The sequence below is a fragment of the Doryrhamphus excisus genome, linkage group LG2 (genome assembly GCF_037039965.1).
Source record: "Doryrhamphus excisus strain RoL-2023G ecotype Guam linkage group LG2, RoL_Dexc_Guam_v1.1, whole genome shotgun sequence".
Classification (NCBI taxonomy): domain Eukaryota; kingdom Metazoa; phylum Chordata; class Actinopteri; order Syngnathiformes; family Syngnathidae; genus Doryrhamphus; species Doryrhamphus excisus.
Window position 1 is genome coordinate 14,361,729 of NC_136358.1, and position 27,143 is coordinate 14,388,871.

General features: G+C 43.2%; 1 protein-coding gene across 13 annotated transcripts in view; it reads left to right on the forward strand.

Annotated features, from left to right (window-relative positions):
* The window catches only part of sox5 (SRY-box transcription factor 5), a 177,219-nt gene extending 151,292 nt beyond the window's left edge, over window positions 1–25,927 (forward strand). For 6 of the 13 annotated variants that reach the window (XM_078798527.1, XM_078798521.1, XM_078798526.1 and 3 more), the window contains 9 exons: window positions 1,650–1,776; window positions 3,844–3,929; window positions 8,523–8,687; window positions 13,459–13,660; window positions 17,720–17,895; window positions 20,155–20,257; window positions 20,580–20,753; window positions 22,102–22,318; window positions 23,348–25,927. In XM_078798527.1, the coding sequence (XP_078654653.1) occupies window positions 1,650–1,776; window positions 3,844–3,929; window positions 8,523–8,687; window positions 13,459–13,660; window positions 17,720–17,895; window positions 20,155–20,257; window positions 20,580–20,753; window positions 22,102–22,318; window positions 23,348–23,648 (1,551 nt within the window). In that variant the 3' untranslated portion in view covers window positions 23,649–25,927. The remainder of the gene's footprint in view (window positions 1–1,649; window positions 1,777–3,843; window positions 3,930–8,522; window positions 8,688–13,458; window positions 13,661–17,719; window positions 17,896–20,154; window positions 20,258–20,579; window positions 20,754–22,101; window positions 22,319–23,347) is intronic. The other 7 variants (XM_078798518.1, XM_078798505.1, XM_078798533.1 and 4 more) reach the window with 4 other exon arrangements.
* Window positions 25,928–27,143: the final 1,216 nt, after the last annotated feature.

Here is a 27,143-nt window from a genome sequence, read left to right on the forward strand (position 1 = left end):
GAGCGAAGGTCTGATACTGGGCCTGATACCAGACAAACCATGTGATGATCTTATTATCACATACTATTTAATCAAAAGACCATTTTGTTTCCAGAAAATGTTCAGTTTATTACATTCATTCATTCATTTTCTACCGCTTTTTCCTCACAAGGGTCGCGGGGGTGCTGGAGCCTATCCCAGCTGTCTTCGGGCGAGAGGCGGGGTACACCTGGTCGCCAGCCAATCACAGGGCACATATAGACAAACAACCATTCACACTCACATTCATACCTATGGACAATTTGGAGTCACCAATTAACCTAGCATGTTTTTGGAATGTGGGAGGAAACCGGAGTACCCGGAGAAAACCCACGCATGCACAGGGAGAACACACAGAGACGGCCGAGGGTGGGAATTGAACCCTGGTCTCCTAGCTGTGAGGTCTGCGCGCTAACCACTAGACCGCCGTGCCGCCCAGTTTATTACATGTATTATGTATATCTAAACAGTGTAAACACAACAATTGCTTTTCAACAATAATATTTTATCAACAGTCTTATCTTATCAATGTCTGACAATTAAAGTTCCATTAATCAGGTTTGGGGTTTTTGGTGACTGGAGAAGCACTAGGCGCTAAGCACTAGTGCGCTGTTCTCTGATTGGTTGTTTCACGGGCACGATACCAGACCAGCGCGCTCTGAGTGGACAGCTACGGGGGTTGATACTGGACATGGTTAAACTCTATATTTTATCAGTATCACTGCCCTGGGCTTTGACACAGTATCATTTCGGCCTTTTCCCGTATCATTCATGGGCGGTTTCTAGGGTACAGGGCCAATTAATACTGTAGTATGTGATAAGGTCCAGTATATTCTGCATACAGCTTTGAAATGTGGTGTATATATCCATTCATAACATGCCGCACTACCCGACATCATGAAGTGTCTAATCAGATTGCTCTCCAATTATTATTTGCTATAATGTGCTGTGTTTTATTCATCGCACAACCTTTAAACAAATAACAAAATGGGAAGTAAACATTTTAATCTTATTAATTCCTATTCCGTCTCTATCTGTAAGCAGCTTGTGTCTTTTTTTGTCCTCCCTCTATCACCTTTCTTCCATCTCTCAAACTGTACGTCCGTCCATCATACACGCACAAGCTTTCTTTGTGCGTTGTTTTTGGCAGCGCTCTGTTTTGTGCAACCATCTGTCTCCTATACTTGCTATGCTTTCTCTCTCTCTCTCTCTCTCCTTTTCTGACTCCCCCTCTCTTTTTCGCTCTCTTCCTCTCTTGGCTTCACTGCCAAAGACGCCTGATCGGATCGGAGGAGTTTTTTTTTTTCTTCTTCTCCTTTTAAAATCCTCCGAAACCTTGTGAAGTCATATGGCTCTGTGCCGAAGAGTGCGCCGATATGGTTATGTCTGAATGTGTGTGAGACTGGCTTCAATGGAAGAGCATCGTCTTTTAAATAAAAAGGAGAAGGCCAGCTGCTGAGAACTGTCCACACTCCAGAAAGTGTGTGTGTGGAATATGTGTGCTCCATATGCCACATGATCTATATGAGCCTGAATGCATGCAGAACATGAGAAAGGATGATATTGCATTCTAACATTTATCTCCATTTCTCTCCCCTTTTCCTTCCTCCTCCTCCTCCCTCCGTCATCAGCAGGTCCAGGGCCAACTCCCGCCACTGATGATTCCCGTCTTTCCTCCCGACCAGAGGACCCTGGCGGCCGCGGCGGCCCAGCAGGGCTTCCTCATGCCCCCTGGCTTCAACTACAAACCTGGCTGTAGTGAGTTCCCATCATATACATTTTTCAAGTTAGAAATCCAAATAAATAGTACAAAAAATATAGATATTTATGTATATTTTATTACATATTATGATGACGTCAAATTAAATTAAAACTGAATCAATACATAAATAAATACAGAGAGTTTTCCCACGCATGCCCATATAAAACAGTCTCAATGCACCCCTGTTGTTTACTTATCTGCCTTCTCCTGTTGGCTCCTTCCATTTGTCTTCTATTTTTTGATTTTTAAAAGCAACAGGACTTTTTTTCCTTTTTTTTTTTTGGCTATCACGCTCCGGCTGTGTAGCAATGTGTTGTTTACCACGATAAAGAGAGAGCGATAGAAAGAAGAGAGAGATGGGCACTTGCCAGGGGAATGCTGGGAATAAATGCTCCATGGGGGGTTATAGCAAAGTAGGGAGGGGGGTGGTAATGTGACCTGCCCCAGGTTCTCCTCACATTAACACGGGACGCAGCCAGAATGGGGTTCCAACACAGCCCACACACATAAGCGTGGCAGCCAGGGATGCTTTTTGCCATATAGCAAACACAAAAAAATAAATAGTGACACAAATCGAAGCTTTAGACTTCCCCAGCCTCTTCTAGAATTTCACAGCTTGCCAAACAAGTCAGTTTCATTTTAATTAGCGCCACCCACACCCCTTAGAGCCCACCTAAACACACGGTCAAGTGGTGGGTTTTGTCTTTTTGCAGCCTTGGCCAGTCCCGAGACCCAAACCCAGTAGATGAAAACAGCATGCACTAAGGATTTCTAATAAAAATGTACATTTAGCAATATTTTTGGACTAGAATTCATCATTATCAAGCCCAGTGTTGGAGGGTGCAAGAGCAAGAACATTTACGTGAAGGGATGTCTCGTGTGCGCTAGGTCTGGGACGATAAAAAAAATAAATAAGGATTTAATCACACAATAAATGAAAATGAACTTGCCCATTTTGCTTGCCTCAATACATTGTCATGTGCATACGCGTCTGTTTTCCTTGTCTCCCCCCGCCTCCAAACAGGCACAAAGAGAGTTCACCGTGTCAGCTATACGGTCTCTTCGTCTCTGCGGGTGGAGGCGGGGCCGCTAGCACACAGAGTGCAGAAGAATCTAACATAGTAGAAGTTCAATTAGATATTTTTGTATTTTTACTAAAAGTAATGTGTAAAATTGAGTCTTGTCTGGTGAAATTGTCTTGTGACACCTCTCCAGTGCAGTGAGTGGGCACTTTTTTAGTGTTACTTAATTCCACACACATTCACATGTACTTTGCATTACAATTAAGTACATTAAAGTGGCCCCTACACCCCTCTCCTGCAGAGTAATTACAGCAAAGCCTATCTGCACCTTTTCCACAATCACTATCAAGCCACACTTTTCTCCTACCTTCTCCTATTATTTGCCCTTCTTTGTCCATATCTAGATTAATCGGGGGGGGGGGGGGGCATGTGCACGGGCCACAACATTAGGTACATCCGCACGATGTAATCCATGCAAGTTTTGATTAAACGCTGCCAAGCTCTCAATGTGAGGCAGTGCCGTTTTACATCACTGCAAACTGTAATTCTAATCATAAAATATGAATATGAATACAAATAAAGTACATGAGAAGAGGAAAGATGATGACAATACAGCAGGAGAACAGAAAGGATAAAAAAAAACTAGGAGGCGGGTGCTACAATCGGCAATGGCGGCTCTTAATTACAACACTGGGTGCCTTGCTTTATCAGAATCCCCTCACCTCGTGCTCTTTGTCAGAGGGTATTAGGGAGGAAGACACACAATCAGGCTTTTCATTAAGGCCCCTCCACACAAAGGGCAGCTTTAACAGCTGCGCAGAGCGACTCTTCTTGATGGGAGGGACGTTTAGTGAGGGGGAAAAAAAAGCGGAAAAACAAGATTTTACAGTTGCTTCATGTTCCTGTTAAAATGACATCAAAAGACGCAGATTGTAATGAATACTAAGAGGCTACATTATGTACTTTTGTCATTTTGTTACTGTCATCTTGTATTAGATCATGTTAGGTTGCATTGCACACTAAATGGCCTCGTGTCTACAGGTGACCCATACCCCCTCCAGCTCATCCCCACAACAATGGCTGCCGCTGCAGCTGCCACACCAGGCCTAGGACCCCTTCAGCTCCAGGTAAGAGTTCTAGTGGGACTATTTCAGTACCCTGTGGTACCCCTGTTCAATAGTATACGATACTATGCACTCACAGCTGCCCTGTCACATACACATCACATAAGGCGACATATCTTCACACGCCTCTCACTCTTCACACGCTTGCTGTCGTGAGAGAATATAGGTCAAAGTTCAAGCAGAGTGCGTGTAATACATGTGCACCTGTTAGCCCAAACACGCCCGCCCTTACATATGTTCGGCACTACAGGGAGGAATCGGAAAGCTGTGTGAAATTCTATCAGTGAGAATGTTTCCCAGCGCCATCGCTGATTTCATTATGACTTGAGTGTGTGTGTGTGTGTGTGTGTGTAATGTCCTCAGATCACGGCTTCAATCTCGTCGTCCATATGTTCCACTGTGTTCCGCCGCCGCACTTAAAATCTCAGCTTTGTCCACCAAGCGCTAAAAAACATCTTCCGTCCATTCACACACACACACACACACACACACACATTTTGAGATTAAGGCTTTGTCCGAGATTTGTCCTGCAGGCCGACACACAAGTACTAAAACTCTAAATATGGGAGGATTTCTTTCGGGATCATCCCATGTGATAAGGTGCTTCTTTTGCTTCTGTGGCCTTTAGGTCGCCATAGCAACACTAGTTTGGTTTGATCTATTAGTGCCATGCTCCACCCCTATAAAGTGCAACCACAATAATACATAATGCACCTCATTAGATTGTCTATGGATACATCTACATCGAAAACCCTATAATAGGCCATTATATATTCATTGTAATGTATTTATTATCAGAAGATAATAGCTTCATAACAGCTATACTGCACATCACCATATTGCTGCGATGCATACAATGGACTTTTTAGCACTAATTTAGAAGAATAAAGTTGACTTTGACCGAAGCAGCCATTTTCTCCTTATATAAAACAGTATCTTTGGATATGGTTGTATAGGTGAATAGAAATAACGGCCTTGTTCTCGTCCTCAATTCATGGAAAGCCACAATACCACCGAGAGAAAAGCATCCCTTTGAGTGGTGCGCCGTTCTTAGAAACATGTATTAATCGCCTAATGATTTAAAGCTCTTTCTACGTTGATAGAAGTCACACTCAATGGAGCTTAAGTGCCGAATCCTGCAATGTTTTTCAAGGCAATGGCGTGGACAAGGTTGGTATTTAGCATCTAAATCTGGGGGGGGGGGGGGGGGGGGGGGGGAGTGTGACATTGTGCATTAGACAGTATTAATCTGGCTCCCTGATTGACCTTTGATATTATTGATATTATCCACACAAATGGACATTAGAAGGAAATACAAATGCACTTAGGCAGGGAAGAGAGAGGCACGGATGGAGGGGGGAAAGGTAGAGTTATTTAGCCATCAAAACAGAGAGCAAGAAGAGGAGAATTGTGTGTGTGTGTGTGTGTGTGTGTGTGTGTGGCTTAAAGAGGGTCAATGGCGTGGGTCAGGCATCATATGGAGAGGCAGATGTTGGAACATATTGTCCTGGATTACCGCACTGTACACCGGAGAAATGGACGACAGGCGAACAACAGACAGACAGGCGGGCGGGCAGGCGGGCGGGCAGGCGGGCGGGAGAGGAGATAGTAAAAAAAAAACATCATAGAAAGTCAGGAAATCAATGTATTTGGGAAAAATAGGTTCAGAAATCGACACATGCTCACGGGGCACTTTATTAGGTTACACGGAGAAACCTAATAAGAGATATATTACATATAGATCAGATTATCACATTGCTAATTCTATATTATTATTATTACTGCCAAGCACGGTATGAAAAAAATGGCCGTCTCTCATCAAAAATGAGCATTATGGCGCGTCCGAGTCTTAATTTCTGACCTTATTAAGTCATTCATGGTTGTAAAATGTTTAAAATAGATCCCAGCTTATTTTCTGTTCTGGTCTCAGAGTCCCAACAATCCCACAAGTGGGCAGACAGACAGGAAGTCAGATAGACCGAGCAGCAGACAGTGAGGAATCCATTAAGTTCCATACAATAGTCTCCAGTGTCCATGTCAACAATGGCTGCCTCATTTGAAGCGCCGCTAACAACAAAGGGTGAATGACCTGGTAATCTGACTAAAGAGACTGCAGATTATTGATTGGGGAGCATCACTCTCTCTCTCTCTCTCTCTCTCTCTCTCTCTCTCTCTCTCTCCCTCACTCTCTCTCTCTCACACACACAAGATGATTAGATGTGATGAAAATGTGCACAATACACACATAATAGCACACAGCCTATTCTCACAAGTCACCTTTTGGCCTCCTGTCAATAGACAGGCTTGCCTGCACACACACACACACACACACACACACACACAAACAGATATGTATGCAGATTGGCATTGCATTAGGGGATTAGAGTTCAAACGCGCGACTTAGGAGTGACATTTCAAATTCCTTATTCTCATCCAACAACTATGATTGCATTCCCCCTTATGTGTTGATTTGTGTGTGTGTGTGTGACTGGGCTTGTGCTCCTCCAGTCACCCCAGGGGGCTATGTGCTGTCACTTCCTGTTTGTTGACATGCATGCCGTTGTGGCGACGCTCTGGGCGCACTCCGCGATGTCTCTGCCCTCTGTGGCGAGCATGTGTGTGTTTGTGCACATATGTGTGTGTGTGTGTGATTGCTTCGCCGGCCCATTGAGCAAGCTTTGAGTGACGGGAGCTGGCCTTGTAATGGAACTCAATTCAGCCCACAAATAAAGAGGCCTTTGAAGCACTGGTCCGAATATGGCAGCACACACACACACACACACACACACACACTGCCTGTGGTCCGCTCGCTAGGGGGGGGGCTGGCTGGTGGGAGGAGGGGTGAAGGGTGGGGAGGCTTCACTGAGCCACAGCGCAGCTAATTGAAGCTGATCTGATCTCAGCGAGCTGGACCACCAGAACCCACTCGAATCCCCGCTGGTATGCACATCCGCGGCGGCACTTCCTGTCTGCTGCTTGTTCCTCAATTATACTTCCTCCCCTCTGAGTGTGGCAGATGTTCTAAAGTCCAACGGCATGAATATGGACTGAATATATAAAACATTACAGCCACATTCTTGGAGTGCAGTAGTCCGGTTACTATTTAGGTTCTCTCTTATTTTGGAATGGTTGCAACTTCCTGTCTTTGTTTTTTCTTATAGGATGCACATTGTTTGGTCATGGGAACTTAACCTTAAGTTAGTCAATAGTTCCAAATGGTAGTATATGAACAGAAAATAATTTTACTGTGAGCAATTATAGTTTTATGTGCATAAAACAATGTGAAATAATTATAAAAGACAAACTTCATGTTGATGTGGTTTTTCGGTACATTCTGGCGAGTCGTGTTTCTCACATTCATTATCAAGTTGTTGGCACTGCCAACCTTCTTTGGCCCCATGGCGGCTTATTTAGCAGTCGCACATAATAACTAGTTGGACGAAAATTGAAGCATACGAAAAATGGAACCATATGAATGCCATGATTGATTGGATTTCAGTAGGGGGGAGACGGCAAAATAATGAAGATTCCCGAGAAAAGGGCTGACAGGTATTCCACGCCCAATTACATTTGATACTCATATATCTTTGTCTTCCAAGTGCTCTTATTCTGAAATAAAGTGGAGCGTGTGTTGCGACACATTCAAATATGAGCTGCTGACGTTTATGCATGTGCAGCTGGATTGTCTCATTTCTCTTGTTTGTCAATGAGGAGTGTATTAAGACAGCAGAGGGATCGGGACTTACAGCGGCTGTCAAGGCTGATAGAGAGAGGTGCAAACAGACAGGAAGAAGAGAAGGAGAGAGAGCAGCTCTTCCTTGGCCATTTGCATAAACCAGCCTTTGTTTGACGCCAGTGGACGGCAGCCAAGCCTCGACAGAAGGACGGAAGTTAAACTATAAAAAAGAAGGAAAAAAAACAGCACGGTTGCCTTCCAGACAAAAAGAAACTCCATCAGAAATAAATAATAACAATCATAACTATTAAAAAAAACACTTCAGAAGCGGCACGGCGGTTCTAGCAAGCGGCATCTAGGAGATTTGTATTAGCGGACATGAAAGAGTGTTTAGGAATATTGAAGCGCCTTCCAAGTTGTTGGATTGGCCAAACACTTTTTGGTGTTATTGCAACAACATCGTGCTGGAATTAATTAATGCGCAGAGAATGGCGTGAATCTGTTTTGTTCTCCTCTTAAAGCAACTGTAATTAAGAGTGAAAAATGGCCCGATGGACAGTTTTTTTTATTTTTATTTTCACCTTGAGCAAGACACACGCTCTCTACGGCATGACCTCAATATCCTGAATGTTTTTGCTTTCTCCCACGATGCACCTGGAGGGGACATCGCCATCTCTGGGCCTGCCAGAGTGGCTGTTAGCGCTTCTCCCATGGGGGAGTGAGAGAAGGAGGGGGTGTACAGTAGTGATGTCCCTTTCTAGCTCGCCGTGTCGCACAAACACAAGCTCGGCCACTAATGGCATCTTCTTCTTCTTTCTCCAGCTTTTTAGTTTTTGTTTGTGTGCTCTCCAGTATTCATTTATTCATGTTGCCCCTTCTCCTCCTTTTTCTACCCTCCACGCCCCTCTCTGACACTGCAGCAATTGTATGCAGCTCAGCTGGCTGCCATGCAGGTCTCCCCCGGGGCCAAGCAGCATGGAAGCAGCCTGGCATCCCAAGCCAACCTGGGCACACACTCCCCACCCAGCAACACACACTCGCAGAGCGACAAGGGACGCAACTCCCCGCTACCAAACAAGACCAAGGTAAAAATGAGTCCTTTGTATCGTGTGTACTTGTGTGGGAATACTAGAAAAGCCAGTGGATTTTCTCTAGAAATTACGATACTATTATCAGAGTTGTCCTGTAGGTGGAGATAATGTCCACCAACTTCCATGAATCACGCTTATTAAAAACATTTCAAAAAACTTTTTTTAAAATTGTATATAATTTTTAATCATTTTGAAATTTAGCCATTTCATATTTTTAAAATATTTACTATTTTTGTGATTTTTTTCCCTTTTTTAAATTTAAATTTAATTTCACAATATAATGTAATTGAGTAAAAACTATATAGAGAAGGTGTTATATTGATGTATATGCTAGTTAGTGGACATACCATAATATGATATTAATGTAAGACTCTTAGACAGTCAGTTCTATTCGTGGTAATAGAAGACACCTACGGAAATGTGTAACAATAAATGAACAAGAAGGGCACAGTGTGGAGCACATTCCTCCTCCAAATTTAATTTATAAAAAAAAATCCCACTGGGATTTTTTTGTTGTTTTTGGTGAATGGAACAGCCCCAAAATTCAATTAGTTCTTTTTTTGGCTCGTGCCGCACCCCCACCACCCCCTCAGTTCAGTGAAAATTGGCCAAGTTGCATCCTTGGCTGAGTTGAAGCTGTACAAGAGGATGGTGATTGTATTACAACAAGCACTTGCTGTAAATCATATCAAGAATTACAGACTCAATTATAAGCACAGTTTTGTAATCATTGACAAGGTGGAGGAAATCTGCTGGCTTTGTGTGTGTGTGTGTGTGTGTGTGTGTGACAACACAAAACAGTGCAAATGTTTGTCTAAATGTGCATGGTCTGAGAATGTGTGTCCATTTTTGTTTGGAGTTTGCCTCTCCCCTCCCTTCTTCCCTTATCAAATACCCCCCTCCCCTGATAAAACCTCTGCAAATCAAACAGTGTGGACGTGTATTGCTGTTTGTGCCATTTTCTCGGCTGGCTGGCCAATAGTGGCAGAGGGAATCCGAGTGGAATTCAATGAATATGTGGTCAGCCTTTGGGACCTTGACCAGCCATCCATACACACACACACACACACACACACACACACACACCTGACTACCTAACTGTATCGGACCACTGTGTGTGCTATGACAATTCAGTAGAAAGCACTATATTATGGAAACATCTTCACGTGACAAACCCGCATATGAGAAACTTCCCAAAAAAGTGCAACGGAACAACCCTGCAAGTTGGCACACTGGTGACAAGTGAGATGCCGTAAAAGACCATTAAACCTTGATTTCTATATGCGGTGGTTAAAAAGGAGACTACAGAATCACTCTGATAGCACCATCCCCCCCCCATATTGTGATGTTTTGGATCAGCCTTGGAGCCTGTAAGTCATTCAGTCCCAGCCATTTTGACTGATTTTTCAAGGCACACAGAATATTGTGTTCTTGGGCTGTATACAAGAAAAAGAAAGATTAGACTCTCATCTTTCATCAGGAAAAAAAGTTTGTTTCTACCTTGTTCTGTTCTCTAGTAATCAGCAGTGGAACATAGGTAAATATTAGCAAAATATTAGTTGTCAATAAAAAGAGGCGTTTTGTGAAAAGATACTTTTTAAGCCTAACTTTCATTTTGACCCAAATTTAGCCATATAAATTTTGCTAAAATGTCTAAACAACAATGCCACAACATAAACTACACAAAAATGTGTTGTTTATATGACAATATATATATATTTTTACAAATATAACACCAAATTTGCACTCGTGTGCAAGTTTGCCTTCATTGCACAACATAGGGGATGCCTCCTCACTTCCTAGTTGCTTGTATTTCAATGAGAAAGGTACATGCAGAGCTCTTATAAAATGCACTTCTTCCACCTTGTGGCCGCTTAAAACTATACTAAACACGGCCTCTTCTGTTGTGGTGTTGCATCATCACCTCTTTGCGCCTCTCGTGCAAGAAAACGTAACAAATACGTCTCAGTTTTTTAAACAAATCCTGGATCCAGGCAGTGATCTGGATCACCCCCAAAATTTCATTGGTTCTTCCACATCCTGCAAATTTCATCCAAATCTATTCAGAACTTATAGCGATATCAAGTTAAACAGATAAAAAAACAGATAAAAACATAAAATTTGTGCTGCACTTGGCGGAGGTAATTAAAAACCGAAAATGTTTTGCATCTAATTTCCAGGACCGCCATATTTTTTGTTCAAGTTCACCTGTAGCGCTTTGAGATGACTCCGATTTCCGACTAGCCAGCAGTCTTTGAATGCAGCATAAGAATGGATTTATTGGACTGTTCCTTTGGCCCCCGTGTTGACAAGCAGGGTCACATTCTGACTGTGTGCACATCATCACCAACACAAACATGCTTTTCCATTGCCCCACATGACTTATTACCATATATATGGACTTGGGCTGACCCCAAAGTGCTGTGGCCTGTGGTGGAGGAGCCATAATAACCTCCCCTGCCCAGCAAGAGTGACTGGCTGACGTGCACGGACCCCAGCAGGCCCCATGGAGTCCAAATGGCCAAGTGGCCGCTGTGCTCCCTTCTGTCATCCTCTCTTTTACCGCTCTTCCTCTCTCTCTTTCTCTCTGGGTGAGTGACATGTATATTTCAGAGGTGTGTTTCCCCCTGTGGGCTCTGTCTCAGGTCTCAAGTCATTTAGAGACCCGCTGCCTGCCTGTGCTCACAGCTGTTTGGACTCAGGCGCACATCACTTAAGTGCTTTACCCTCGGGTGAGACAGTGGCGTGCACACGCGCACACACACACACACACACACATATAGGAGTACATATGTTGAAAAGCATCACGCACGAGAACATAAAATCACTGCAGCACACATGCATTGCAAGCCTGGAATTTGGGATGCACAATATGACGTTTCTCTTTTGAACTGAAATTAGTGTAAAATGTAAGGTGATGTCTTAAACAGCCATTTAAAGCAGTGTACCGTAATAGAATTAGATATGATTCATATCCAGTCAACAGGGAGAGAAATTGGCATTAACGCACACACACACATCTTTACAACAGTAATTCCTGTGAAAAGATGCACAACTCGGATGTCATTTTTCTCATCTGCAGCAGGGAACTCGAGCCCACACACACACACACACACACACTGTGTGTCCCTCTGGCTCTCGCTGTCACACTGCATGTTTTCGGTCTTGAAGCTTGCGACTGTTTCATCAGCCAAGAGAGACACAAAAGCAATTGTATTAATTCAACATTCCAAGCCTTTCAGAAGCTTTAGAGGCCTCTCAAACACACACACACACACACACACACACACACAGAAGATTTAGAGCTTGTTGAACAACGTCTTGCTCACACACACACACACACACACACATACACACACACATATGAACAAGTCCAAGCCTCTCAGCTTGACTGTCTAAACTAATTCCTCCACACTGGCATAATACAGGTTGGCCACCTTCCCACCATAGGATTTGTCTTGGCTCAGGGAGGAAATTCCCTCATCCACTGTACAAGAGGCATTATCTATTTATAATAAATATTCAAACGCATTCCCAACCAAAGCCCACCATAATATGGGTCAGGATTGAGAAGATCCCCCTGTTCAGTGTTTTTTCCTCCTCCTCTCTATTCTCTCCTCTTCCTCCTATTGGGGCCATTGTCTCACTGAAGGCATCTTTGGGGGTCTCTGAGACCCCCCTAATGAAGGACAATCCGGTTAGGCCTCAGCGCACGCACACACACACACACACACACACACACACACACACACATTTCCAGAGTGGTGCTCACACACAGGCACATACCCATGCAGGGCTTAATTGGAAAGGCTTAATTGAGCTGTGAGGGGGCTCATAAGGCTTAGTACGACTCAAGGAGTGGGAATCAGTGAAAGTCGTCCTTAATGAGTGGAGATATAGTACACAGACACACACACATCCAGTTGAATCCCACAGTATGGTACATTCGGCCTAAGCAGCAATTACACTAATTACAAGAAAATAAAGAAACGTAATGTCTCCATTCCACGCAGCTATGCCATGTCCACGAGTGTGATGGATTATTTAAAAGCCACATTACAGCAGTCAGTCGTCTGTCCCATTGGGTAGGGGTGTCGTTGCCATGGCAGTAAAAGGGGTTTCGGTGTCTTGTGGTGGTCTACATGCCCAGTCACACAGGGCCTTGTTTACATGTGTAGAGGTTATTGTCGTGTGAAGGAAAGCATTCATTAAGATTGATGAGCGCATTTAAAATATAAAATATATGGCCACCTTTGTAACGTACTGATGGTGTGGGTGACATCGGCCTATGAATACAAGCATGTTAAATGTGATGGATTGGTTGCAGGGGGGAGGTGTGTGATCCTTATTTACACTCTCCCATGGCTTTCATTAGAACAGCAGCACATTGTTGGAGCAGACATCCAATTTCTTGCTCCTCTTGAGTGGAAAATTTGGAGGAAGAGCATTTTTAAGTGCATGTTGTCCGAGACCTGCATGTGCATGTCCACCCGGTTTGAAGGATGGTCTTGTATGTTGCATGTAAATGTCATTGGTTTGCAATATTTCCACGCATTATGAGCTGTTTGGGCAGTGGCATGCACCCAATCATCTGTCTAGCCAGGCTTGCCTTAGATTGCTGTGCATGGGCTCCGTTTTTTTATTCATTTATTTTAGCACGCCTACAATTTTGAGCGGTGTCGCAGCGAGGAGATTTGTCTCCCGCGTCCAAATTCCAACGGTAAAAGTCACAGCGGGCGAAACTGTGCTGTTTTGGTTTTTGCAGGACAGTGAGGGTGCACAGCCACTGAACCTGTCGGCCAAGCCTAAGGCATCCGAGAGCAAGTCACCCAACTCCCCCCCAACTTCCCCACAGGTCCCTGCTGCTGCTGCTGCTGGTGCTGCCAAGATGGGTCCCGTGGGCGCCATGAAGCACAGTGTCGCCCCCTCCAGCATTGGAGGACCTCCGGCCAGAGTCAGCTCAATAGGTAGGTGAACATAAGCCCTCGCTGCACACTTCACTGCATTCATCATATTATAGTCATTAAAAAAATAGGACACTGTGTTGGTGTAAAACGGACAATTTGGCAAAACACATGCCTGTGCTAAACAAATTGTGCTTTTGGGTCTGTTATCAGATCCAAAAGTTCTCACACACCTCAAAGCACACTACGAAAAACCCAAAAAACTTGTTGTTTCGTCGAATCAACGCTAAATGTGGTGCCCGCCTTAAGGAGACTGACAATGTCTGTAAAATCAGAGCAAAATTGTTTAAAAAATGTAACCATCAACCAAAACGTCTTTGCAGAGTGGGGGACTAATTGCAACTAATTGACCATTTGTCTAACTAATATAAAACTGTAGGGTAAAGGTTTTAAAGTCATGTCTGAAGCTTTGGGACTCCAGCAAACCAAATTGAGAGCCATTATCTACAAATGGCAAAAACATGGAACAGTGGTGAAACTTCCTAGGAGTGGTTGGCCAACCAAAATTACCCCAAGAGCGTAGCAATGACTCATCCAAGAGGTCCCCAAGAGGTCATCCAAAAGACCCCACAACAACATCCAAAGAACTGTAGGCCTCACCTGCCTCACTTAAGGTCAGTATTCATGACAAAATGGTGTACATGTTAAGAGTTCCAAAATAAAAACCACTACCGAACAAAAAGAACATGAAGGCTTATCCCAATTTTGCCGGAAAACATCTTGATCATCCCCAAAACCTTTGGGGAAATAATCTGATGAGAAAAAGATGGACACTTTGGAAGGTGTTACCCCCATTACATCTGGTGTAAAAGTAATTCGGCATTTCAGAATCATACCAACAGTAAAATATGGCGGTGGTAGTGTGATGTTTTGCTGCTTCAGGACCCGAAAGACTTGCTGTGATAAATGGAAGCATGAATTCTGCCGTCTCTGTTTTATAGATGCCTTTCTAACAAATGTTCAATTTAAAATAGAAAGCCATCTTAATGTCGGTGTTTTAATAATAGCAACCAAGGCAAAAGTGTGTTAATTATATAAATTAAAGTAGAATTGCTCACTTTCTGACAATATCCATGTTTAAATGGAGCATTCCTAGATGCGCTCTTGGCAATACCAACAAAAATAGCACTTTGCCATTGTTGCGAGTGCCAGTCCCATAATCATCCCCGACCATATGCACACACACATGAAATATGACATAAATGAATCACCATTTTCTGCTCTTAATCCATTTTTCACGCAACACTGATAGTTCAAATATTTCACATATGTAACAAGCTATAATTAGTGTGTTTGTGTTTTTTTCCCCCCCTCCTCCGTGGCATTATTTGCCTGCAGGGCCTGCTTCATTGTTATGTGTTTATTAGTAACTGAAAGAGACAGAGAGAAATGAAGTGGTGCGGAGAGGGGGAGGGTAGAAAGATGGGGATTAACACCCTTCCTTTTTTTTTTTAAGCGATGAAGCAAGGGAATAATAAAGAGAGGAGCGTTATGACAGACAGGAGGTATCACCAATGAGATTAGACAAGGCTCTTACATGAGCCAGGACAGCGCAAACACCCAGCGTTAATGACACAATGACAGCACACACACACACAAAGGCTCGCACACAACACAATCCCTCCTCCCATGCAATAGGCCGTCATTTTTTTCCTCCCTCTGACTTCTTGGCTAATCTCACTGTTTTTCAACAAATCTGAGGATTTAATATCAGATTAGTGGATTTGCGGTCCCAGATGTTTTTTGTTCGGAAAAATGGATTACAGTGTTTAAAGTTTGTGTGTGATCCCCCCACCGCCACCACGCATTTGTATGTGGAGACCGAGCATGCTTTGTGTCCCATCTGTTGCCACTGACGGTCACCAGCGCATTTGTTATTGCGGCTCATGGTCGTATTAGGATTCTTCTTTCAGGTTCAGAGGGGATTGACGGGCCAGACAAATTGGAAAAGAGTTTAGACCAGTTCGTTTTGATGTGCACGTACGCGAGAGGAATGTTTTTTTTTTGGTGCACAAAAGAAAAGTGACAAGATCAGACCTTTCTTCTTAGAATTTAGCAGGATTTTTATGAAAAAGTAGTGCACTCTAGTTAGTAGGAAAACATAACCCTAAACCATAACTGGCAACATTTCCATTATGAAATAAGGGAAATATTCTGGAAAAATTTGGGAAATTCTTCCACTGGAATCTAAAACTGGAGGGTGCCTGGAAATATAAGCAAAATAAGCAAGTTTCACGGTGAAAAAGTGACAGGTGCACCTTAACCTTGGATTATTTTACACACCTAAAGCACCCTAATGCTAACTCCAAACTTAATCTAAGGTTAAGGTCTAATACGGTGGTTTAAGAGCAGCTTGGCTCTGTGGTGCGTTCAAGGACCTCCGAACAGAGTGAGAAATCTCAACGAGTGAGGACAAAAGTGTTAAAAATCTGTGCTGTACATTTTGCTGGTACTCATGTATTTATAAAAGATTATCAACTTAAGGTGAATGGAGTGCATTTTCGAAAAAAGGATGTTTTTTTTCCTTTGATCAAAAATCTGCAAATTTGTGGGGGCACGAATGTGCGGGGAGCTACTGTATCTGAGTTCAACGTACCTTTTGCACGCTCGGTTTCGGAGGACATTGTGAAGCTGTTCTTTTGTGATGTCACGGAGGAACGGGTTTCTTTATAGACGTGGCTGTAGGGCTGTGACATTCGCTCGCTTCTCTGTTTACGAGACAAGCTCAGGCAGAAGTTATTGTAGTTGGTAATTCCCAGCTAGAGAAAAATATTTTCATCTGCCAACGTACTTTGGGAATGGCCGTGCCTGGAGGCGGAATAAATAAAAGCAGAGCGTTTATGTGGGACGCACACAAACAAGGAAATACAGCTGGAATAGGTGTAGATTCTGGAAGATCTAGATTGTTTTTTGTGCGGGTTTATTGTGTGTAACTGCTCTATAGGTCCCCTTTAACAAGAAATCTTGTAATCTTGTAAGATCTTTTGACACCCCTACTGCTTACTATGGTTTTAAATCCTGCTTGAACGTGATTCCAAATAAGGAATCCCAGGTGATGAAGCGATGATGGTGTCAGCATCCTTCCATCCGTCATCTTCCGTCCTAACAGACCCACAGGCATGTGTCTCTCGCCGTCCATCTATCTTCCCCTCTGAAGCCAAATTGAAGGCCTGTCACTGCCTTCATTCTCAAACACTTCTTTGTGTTTGTCACTGTCACGAAACTATCAAGTTGTCGGAGTGCTTTTGTGGTCAAAAATGTTCTGCGCCTGTCGGGAGAGATTTGGAGGGGGAAAAAAAGAAAGAGAGAGAGAGAGAGACGCAGAAGCCTCCACCACTCCCTCTCTATTTGGGTCACATACACTTGTCTGGATGGTCAGCATCACTGTCATTTCACCGTGCGCACACATTGAAGCGCGTAAGAATATCCATCAGACCCTCCCTCTTCGCTCCTCAGATTAAAACTGACTGCCACAGGATTCCATCACCTTCTCCTCCCACCGCCAACCCCCTTTTTTTGGCCCCTCTCACGTCCAGATTTGCCGACTTCAGAGAGAGTTCACGGCTCTGTCATTACCAATCTGAAGCTGGTAATCTGGCCTGAGATGGCATTAGCGGGGCGGCTTAGCACAGATAAAGGCCCCATAAGCCAGCAGTGGCTCTTTGTTAAGAGCTAACGGAAGTGATAGAGCGAGGTGATGGCAGAACACATACATTAGACAACTTTAGTTTCGTGTAAGGGGGGGGGGGGTGACCCGGCAGCTAAAATATTGCGGACAGGTACGAAGGCAGCAGCTAGCTCGCAGCGATGCCGGTTTCAGTCGAGTTCTGACTCACATTTGTGTGTTAGAACGTGCGCACAAAAGTCCCCTCCTCAAGTGTATGCTAATGTGTTTACCTTCCGGTTCAGGGGAAGATTTGAAAAACCAAGCATAACCACACAAATGCCAATGGAATTCCGTTCGCTGAAGAGACACAACGCAGAAAAATGTCATCCTGAACTATATTTTGCTGGTAAATCACTCATATTAATGGCCGGCCTCACTCCCTGTGCACGTCTCAGCAGACTTGCTGTCGTCGTTGTCGTCGGGGGCCTACCTGAACGACCACGAGGCTGTGACCAAAGCTTTCGCCGAGGCCCGCCAGATGAAGGAGCAGCTGAAGAGGGAGCAGCAGGTGCTTGACGCCAAGGTGGCCGCCGTCAGCAACCTCGGGCTCAACAACGGACGCTCAGACAAGGTAAAGAAACAAGATGAGTTGCTGGATAGAATTTACGTAGGACTGGTAGGATATCATACGGTTTCATTGATCACCAATATCTTATCGTTTGAATACTTGCCCATCCCAAGATACAGTGGTATTAATTTGTCCTGAAAAGTCCGAATTAACTGATCAGATGAAAACGTAACATCATTTTAAACTTTACTGAAGACTTTTTGGCAAGCGTGTCGTGGAGCAGAATGGTGAAGGAAAAAAGGAACGCCATCTTCATACAGTTCTCACTTTTTTTTTAATTAAAATTGATTCACATTAAGCTTTCTTTGGCCCCATGGTGGGTTATTTAGCATTCATGCTCAATTTAAAAAAAATTAAAAAGCAATGCATAAGCCTAACGGACAAGTTTGTTACTCGAGAACCTGCACACAATTTTGGCAAAAACCTGAATCATACCAAAACTTTGTTGTTTAAAAACGTATTTTTATTTTTTTTATTTTTTGGGGGGTAGGAGGGGGGTTAATATATACATTTAAAATCTATATTTGAAAACTGTCATTATTAACATTAATTAAAAATATCACATATCAATATTTCAATATTATTAATACTTTAAAATGTAAATAACAAAATAAAATGTAAATTAAAAAAAAACAGGAACAACAAAACAGTAGTCATTTTTTTTTACTTTTGCACAGTAGTTTCACTGGTGTGTGTGTGAGTGCCAGGAAGAAAAGCTCTGACTTGCTTAGAAAGAAGTATTTTTCAAACTTATTTTTTCCCTGAGGAAAAAAAAATACCGTCTTATATTCGGGTCAGTACGGACCACCGGTGTTGCAACATGTTCTCTGAAGCTAAATTGGGCCAGATAAAGTTAAAACATCTCAGAGGTAATGAGTGTGTCTGTGAGGTGCACTGCAGGGCTCTGTGTGCCTGTGTGTGCGTGTGTGTGTGTGTTTGTATGGCGGAGAGGAGCATTCAGGAGATGCTAATGCGGACTGACGGCGTCGGCTCCTCGGCAGCGTGGCTAAATCGTGGTTATTTGTTAAACACATTGGGAGTCGCATGGCTGGTGCAGGAGAACACACACACACACACACACACACACACATATGGAGGCAGAGCAATGGTGCACGAGAAGCTGGATTCTGCATCCTTAACCTTCACTTATTTCTATATGCTAGCTAATGGTGGACGTGCAGGCAATTCCGCATCAAATGCAAATGGATACGATGATCTTTGTAGAAGTTCCTCCGGCCTTTTTGGCTTTCTGCAGCGCGAGTGTGAAGCCGCCCCTGCCTCAACTCAGCACTCGGCGGCTACAACAGAGTCATCTCTGACACTCGGGGAGGATTAGTTTTGTCGCTACTTTGTGTCTCGGCTCCCGTGTCAGCCTGTTCAATCCACTTTTCTCGTGTACGGCGCTGGGGCTTAATGTCAGACTAGGCTGTCATCCACTCTGTCTCACCCCCACCGCCACCATCGCTCTTGCACAAAAGCTGCGTGGCAACATATTTAATCTTAATATCTGAGTGTGTGGAAGACATGATGTGCTTTTCTCTTTCCTGGAATGAGCTGCGATCACTTGTTTGAAATCAAGATAATTCCGCGCCTCTGCTTCTCATTTATTCATAGCGAAAATACGAGCCATCAGTCTCCCTCTCGCTGGCTGTATTTATCTCAAAAATGATGCAGGGGGGATCTGTCAAACAATTAAAGGGTGTTGAGCTAAAAACAGAAAAAGCATGTGATTATCATCCTGCCCTCTCTCCATCCACAGCTTGTCAAGGTCACATGTAAATGGGGGTACTTTTTGGATGCTTGTTTGAGAAGACGGCTCTGTTTTGCTTTCTAATCGTATAATTAAAGTAAAAAAAAAAAACGGTGTGTGTGTGCAGTCAAGTTCCAGCACACATTAGGCATGTAAATGCTCAGTAAATCAGCATTTTATTGGTTGTAATAAACACCCAGGGGGCCGTGCGGCGTGGCCTCGCTCTCCCTCTAATGCGTCGACCCACGGCCTCGGTGAGAACTGCCGCACTCCGCTCTCGCAGGTGGCTGCCGAGTTGGTCCAAAACATGCACGCAGATGCTTTTTGCAGCACTTAATTAGCTTGATTCCAGCCCCACATCATGGCTATGCATCTTTCATAGTGTTTTTATCAAACGGGGGGGCTAAAAATGGATGCATTTGTAAGTGTGCGGCGTGGAGGAAGGTTTCATTCATGCACACACACACACACACACACACACACACTCGCTGACTCAAGCCGTGTTTGTGCAGGACAAGGCTGCCTTGGAGAGTCTGAGTCAACAGCTGAAGCAGCAGGCCGAGGACAAGTTCAGCCACGCCATGCTGGACTTCACCATGAGCGGAGACTCTGACGGTAAACACGCAAACACACACACACATACAAACACACACACAGGATGATGACAAGTGTGTGGTCTGCATATTGTTAAACATACACAGAATACAAATTAATAGACAAGCATTTGTCGCACACTGATTTTTTGTGTGTATTTTTTTCATTTTAGATGTATTTGTATTTATGCTATTGTTAATTCGTTTTTCATTCCCTTCTACTACTCATTTGCGGACGTCCTCACACTTCAATCAATCGCATGTTGCTGCGGCATGTGCGTGACAGCCTGCAAGCGTCCTCGAATGCGAGAAATAAACGTGCCCCTTTTTTTCCTTTTTTTCAGGCTCTCCGAGCGTGTCCGACTCCAGGATATTCCGAGAGTCGCGGGGTCGCGGCAGCAACGAGCCGCACATCAAGAGGCCGATGAACGCCTTCATGGTGTGGGCCAAGGATGAGAGGAGGAAGATTCTCCAGGCTTTCCCCGACATGCACAACTCCAACATCAGCAAGATCCTCGGTAAATACACACAAAGCGTTTGAAATCACTTCTGCCAAACACACACTCCCCTTCCAAGCGGCGGCGTGTAAAGCGGCTGTTAATGAACGGTTGGGGAGAGTGCGCCTCAGACAAATGATGATATAATTCATTATGCATTAAACAAGCAACACGCGGCCGCCTGACATTTCCCCCGGACCGCCGGGATCGGCCCTGACATTTTAAAGAGCTCCTAAGCGTTTTATAACACAGGGAAATCTGGTTTTAATAAGCCACCGCCTCCTCTCTCTCTCTCGTTCTCATTCTGTATCTCTCTCGCCCTCAATTGCTAACAGATCGCAGAACAGACGACGAGAACAGCCAAGTGCTGACAGCTTTTAGCCATTAAACATACAGTAGCCGAGTGCAAATTCAGACCAGATATGAGGCTGCACTGGGGAAAACAAGATTACACCCACTCACACACACACACACACTTGGTTGCAATAGCACAAGCGCATCGACGTGAAACCCTCATTAGTGTGGATGAGTACCTGTCGCCCCCTCATTAACCCCACTTCCCTGAGTGGATCAGACCGACTGACACACATGCTCAATTGAAACCTGCTTGTCACATCTTTATCCCTGCCTGCCATCACTTCCAGCAGTTGTGTTGATAATGATGAATCATTAGCAGCAATGATTAGTGGCTCGTTAATAGACACATCGGGCCTCTAGAAGAGATGGAGATAAATGCTGGCACCTTGCAGGAAGTTTTGTATGAAACGTGCAATCAATAAACATGGCTGACATGCCGCAAACATATGGCACTGTATTGTAGGAAAAGTACTATCTACAGCAAGGGTTTCAAATGCAATTTACCTGGGGGCCACTGGAACTAGGGTCTGGGCGAGGCTGGGCCGCATCAGGTTTTCCAAAAAAAAAAAAAATGCATTTATTAAAAACAGAAAAATGAATAAACTTTGCTTTGGTTCCGATTTTCACATTCTAACTCGCAAACTAGAGAGCTGGCGACCTAAACGGTAGCCTCCAAGTTATTTCTTTTAAACTTAAAAAGCCAAAAACTTACCACTTCCACACGGATAGGGAGGATAACTATTAACAGTTATTTAACCTTTAACATGAACATTAATCAAACGTCATAATTTTTTCTGGGTACATGATACCATACAGCATCCATATCAAGCTTGCGCGGGCCGCACTAACATTAAACTTTCATATCAAGGAGGTGGCCTCAAACTAGTGTCGGGCTGCGTGTTTGAGACCCCTGATCTACAGCGTACGCTTGCAACAATGAACAGCCACCACTTCTCAGGGGATTCACAGATAGCTTTGCTGACATTTTGTCGCTTCTTCTTCCTTCCCAAAGGTTCACGCTGGAAAGCCATGACCAACCTGGAGAAGCAACCGTACTACGAGGAGCAGGCTCGCCTGAGCAAGCAGCACTTGGAAAAGTACCCGGACTACAAGTACAAACCGCGGCCCAAACGCACCTGTCTGGTGGACGGCAAGAAGCTGCGCATCGGAGAGTACAAGGCCATCATGCGGTCTCGGCGCCAGGAAATGAGGCAATACTTCAGTGTGGGGTGAGTCGATGGCAGAAAAATATCATGGAATAATATTACAATATTACAATATTGTTATATTGTAATATAACAATATAAGATTGTTAGTATCTGTTTGGTACACTGTGACTAAATTACTTTTTATATTTTTACGTTTACATTTTTTCATTTTTAATAAATTTTTTATGTTGTCATTTATTTGTATTAGTAATTATATTGTCTTGTAAACTGTAATTCACCAACTTCACCTGTAGGTAGAGCAGTTACACTCCAGACAATGCCCACCAGGATACATTGTGGTTGACTACAACCTTGCATGGTGCATAATTGCATAGTATGATATATTTCACAAAAACTGCGTCTCAGTGTTGTGATGTGTGTGAAAAAGCCTATTTTTAGTCTCAATTTTTCCCCCATTTTTGCTTTTTTTTTTTAATCAACTTTTTCCTTGAATAATCTTTGCAAATTTTCTTTTCATTGTATTATAACTTTATTCCCATACCATAAATGTCCTATTTTCCATTTCTGATGTTTTTTTTATTTTGCAACTGCCTTCTTCTTTTTCTCTCTTTGTAATTATACGGCTTTTGTTCCCATATTTGAACTTTATTTTCATAACATAATATACTTTTTCCTCAACCTAATTTTCCAAAAACTTTATTCTCATAACATCACAACTTTGAAACAAATAACATCTTTTTTCTTTAGTATTACATGAAGCTACTAAAATGATGTTATGTTTTGTCACAATAATACGTCATTATTCCTTTAAAATATATAATAAATATTATGAATATATAATTTTGAGAATATTACTCCTGATTTTTTTTTTTTTATTTAGATTTCTTGTTGAATTAGCGCCCTCTTGTGGCTATCAGTGTGGGGGGGAGATACACTGTATAAGTCGCAGGACCAGCCAAACCATGTCAAAAAGTGTGTACGGTAATGTGTGGCGGGCTGCAAATGGACCCCAGGCCGCACTTTGGACACCCCTGTTCTGGCGTGTGTCCTTCCACAACTAAAGTATTTTTAACCCCCTGTGTGTGACAGGCAGCAGAGTCAGCTCCCCCTGTCGTCGGCGGGCGTCGTCTACCCGGGTGCCCTCTCCATGGCGGGCATGCCGTCGCCCCAGATGCCTTCGGAGCACTCCAGCATGTCGAGCAGTCCCGAGCCCAACGCCAACCATCACCAAACCTCCTCCCACATGGGCGTCCTCAAGGGGGATGAGCCGCGCATCAAGGAGGAGGAGCTACGGCTAGACGACAGCAACGGTGACGTCTACGACGACTTCGACTACGAGGACGAGGAGGCCGACTACGCCAGCGACAACGAGAATCACATCACCCAATAGAGTCAATCACGCTCCCTTTTTATTATCCACGCCCCCCCCCCCTTCCCCCCCTGTGCCGTGGACTCCTAACAGAGCCGCAACCCCTCCTACCAGAGTCCTGATACCAGCATCCCGGCCAATCAGCTGAAGCGTAGGACGGACTGTCACTCACACTGACTGTTACACAATCCGGGAGGAAGACAAGCCAGCCCTGACGCTTGCTGACGAGCATCCAAGTACTACTGCAAGACTTTCACCAATGCGAGTATCTTGTTGCAAAGACTTATATATATATATATTAAAAAAAAGAAACCTTTTAAACCATTTGTAAGCAAAGGAGACGCAACAGTGGACCTGTCAGAGGCCAACAGATGACACTTTAAAGATGGCGGACCTTTTTTCTTAACAAGAGACACTTTTTAAAAGAAAAAAAACAGCTTTTTTTCGTTCTCAATTCTATAATATTCTCACTCAGGTACACGGTGCCAATAAGTGGCTTGTGAATGTGATTTGTTGATTTTTTTTTGTGCTACAAGTTTGAATAATAATAATAATAGGAAAATCATCTTTTTTTTCTTTTTACCCCCCCTTTCACCCCAGTTTGTTGCGAAGCACCTGAATGACGTCACATTTTTTTAAATCAGCAACAACAAAAAATAGATTCTCCCTTGCATGGAGATTTTTTTAAGGGTTTTGAAACAAGTATTTTTCATTTAGTGGAATAACAAAAAGCACTGTGTTGCGAGACAATCCACCTACTTTCATCTCGCTCCGTCCCGCCATGCTGCTCTCATTCCGAGAGCTCAACAGCAGTGCAACATCGCGAGAACCACAACGTGTGTGTGTGTGTGTGTGTGTGTTTGTGTGTGAGGACAAGAAACTAACTGCTGTTTTATCTACTATAGCACACACACACACACACACACACACAGTCCCTTCAGTCACTCCCTGCTGACCTCAGTGGGCCGCCAGTCAGTGTTTCTGTTTGTATTTGAATACTATTTTATTGTTTCTCTAAACTGCCTCTATTCTAATATTATTAACAATAATGATAAGGATGGTCAGCTCGTAAGTTATGTACAGTATAATTTATTTTTCTTCTCTATATCGGCTTTCTATGACCATATGACATTATTTTAGCGTGTAGGTATTAGATCTAAACTTTGTTCCCTTTTTATTTTTTGTCGTTTTGTATTAATCCTGCGGCGAGTGGGGGTGGGTGGAGCTTAACCCTTTTTACGTCCGAAACCCATTTCTAAAAAGCACTCAGACTCTAGTCAGAGAAAAGAAGAACATGCTATTTTTTATTATTATTGTTATTATTATTATTATGAAGTTTATTTGTTATTCTAAATGTATAATGTGAAGATTCCTCTCCTTTTTTTTATGACTTACGGAAGCCCACATGTTTACTAGTGCGGTTGCAGTGGAACATCATTGGCACACACACGCACACACACACACACACACACGCATGCGCACACACACACACCTCAATGAAGAGATTATTCATGACAACCAAACAAGTCCTATGCTGTCTTTTTCTTTCTGTTTTATGACATTTAGATCAATCCTGTACATATAGTTTGTTTTGTGATAGCAGTGATTTTTTTTTTCCAATCATAGGAAAGCAGTGTTTACTCCACCAATGGTGTTCCACCGCATCTTAACTCCATTTTGGAGCCTTTTCTTTTTGCTTTGTTTCAAGCTCCACGGAGCCATGACTTCTCTCCTGACTTGACTTTGCTGTACAGCCAGCTCTGTTATCACACACCATGATGCTGGACAAGAGGGGGCTGTATGTGGGTGTATAGCCCTGCTGGCAAGGTCTGCCCCCCCTTCCCATATCACGACAATGAAGATAATATTATTTAAGACAATCAAAGTCATGAGTGGAGGTCAAAGCAAAGTCTGAATTATTATGACAGCAACAACAAAAAATATCTTACCATCTCAACTTGAAAAATCAAGAAAGATAATTATGTAAATATAACATAGAGCTATAGATTTATATTTTGTTCATAACACAGTGTAATATAAGTTGTATATTTGTTTTTCTCTCTCTTCCTCTGTCTCTTTTATTGATGTTATCCATGCCACAGGAGTCGCAGTACTCTCTCACACACACACACACACACACACAAATGAAGAAAATTATGAAAGAAACAATGAAAAATTGCGGGAAAAAAAGCAAAAAAAAAAAAAACGTGGGCTACCACCACCATCTGTTCTAAGTTCACTTTTTTTCAGTATTACTGCCAGACGAGGCTCTAATAAAGACAGCAATGTGTTCGGTAACACTTGTCTTGGTCCTGCTTGCTTCTTTTCTGCACTCACTTTCCCTTATTGTTATTATTATTATTTATTTTGGAAATATAGCACGGAAACCTACATTCATGTTTGCAGCACTGACGCTTCCAGTCATATTGAAGACAGTTAAGCAGATAGCGTGTCATAATTTGACCTTAAAATGACAGCTTCAGTGTTATTTGGATGGACTACAACAGGGAGGGCATGTCTGCCGTTACCATGCCAATCATGGATCACTGATTTTACACAGTCCTTCACATCGGTGGACCAGCCAAGGCAATGCTAATGTTAGCCCGAGGACCTGTGCCGGTTATACTGTTAATAACATGCACTCAATTGATATTATGTTTTTAGTATTTATATATTGAGTAAAATATATGACAATTTGAAATTGGAGCTGGACTTGTCCTTATTGGTTCTTTAAGAAAACTCACTATAATTATATAAGTGGAAGTCTTGTTGACTTTCAAGTTGTAATTTCAAATAAAATGGTCCTGAAGGAGATTGTTACCACCCCAAGGGGAAACACCAGCAGGGACATAAACAGGAAAACTCCACAAGAGTCCAGTTGTGTCGTTTTAAACATATATATAATTACTCACCTGTAGTGGAGAAGTGTCCAGTTCTATGGTTATCGTCACACTTCTCAATAATACCGGCACCTTTCTCTGGTGGCAAGAAGTCAAAGAAAAAGCAAAACTATCATCATCTTCTAGATGCTCAGTGAGCTGAGGTGTCTTCAGATACTCTGTTTGAAATCAAAGCAGGAAAATCTCAGTTCAAGTTCAAATTGTACCACTTTTGGGAAGTTTGTAGCATCCATGTGGAATGTGTGTGTGTTTAAAAAGCATTTCTTTCCCAAAACGGACACAATGCGAGCAATGAAGGCCCTCGACGGCCAACACTTCAATCATCTACATAACAACATGTTCATAATTAGGCCAGGTCTCCCAATCAGAGGACCAGCTGGGAAGGCGTGCATCCCAATCAAGACCGGTTAGCAACCTGATAACCTCATTAAACACAACAAGGAGGTGCGGTACAGGAGGGAGAGTGCCAGTCATAAAAATGTGTATGATAATACACACTTTGCACTCAGCAAGCACCCTAGGTGAACATGTATGTCATGAATGTAAAGGCCAATATTTAATTGATGCTCACTTTTCAAGGGTTAAAAACACAAAAGCCCACTCATGAAAGTGATGT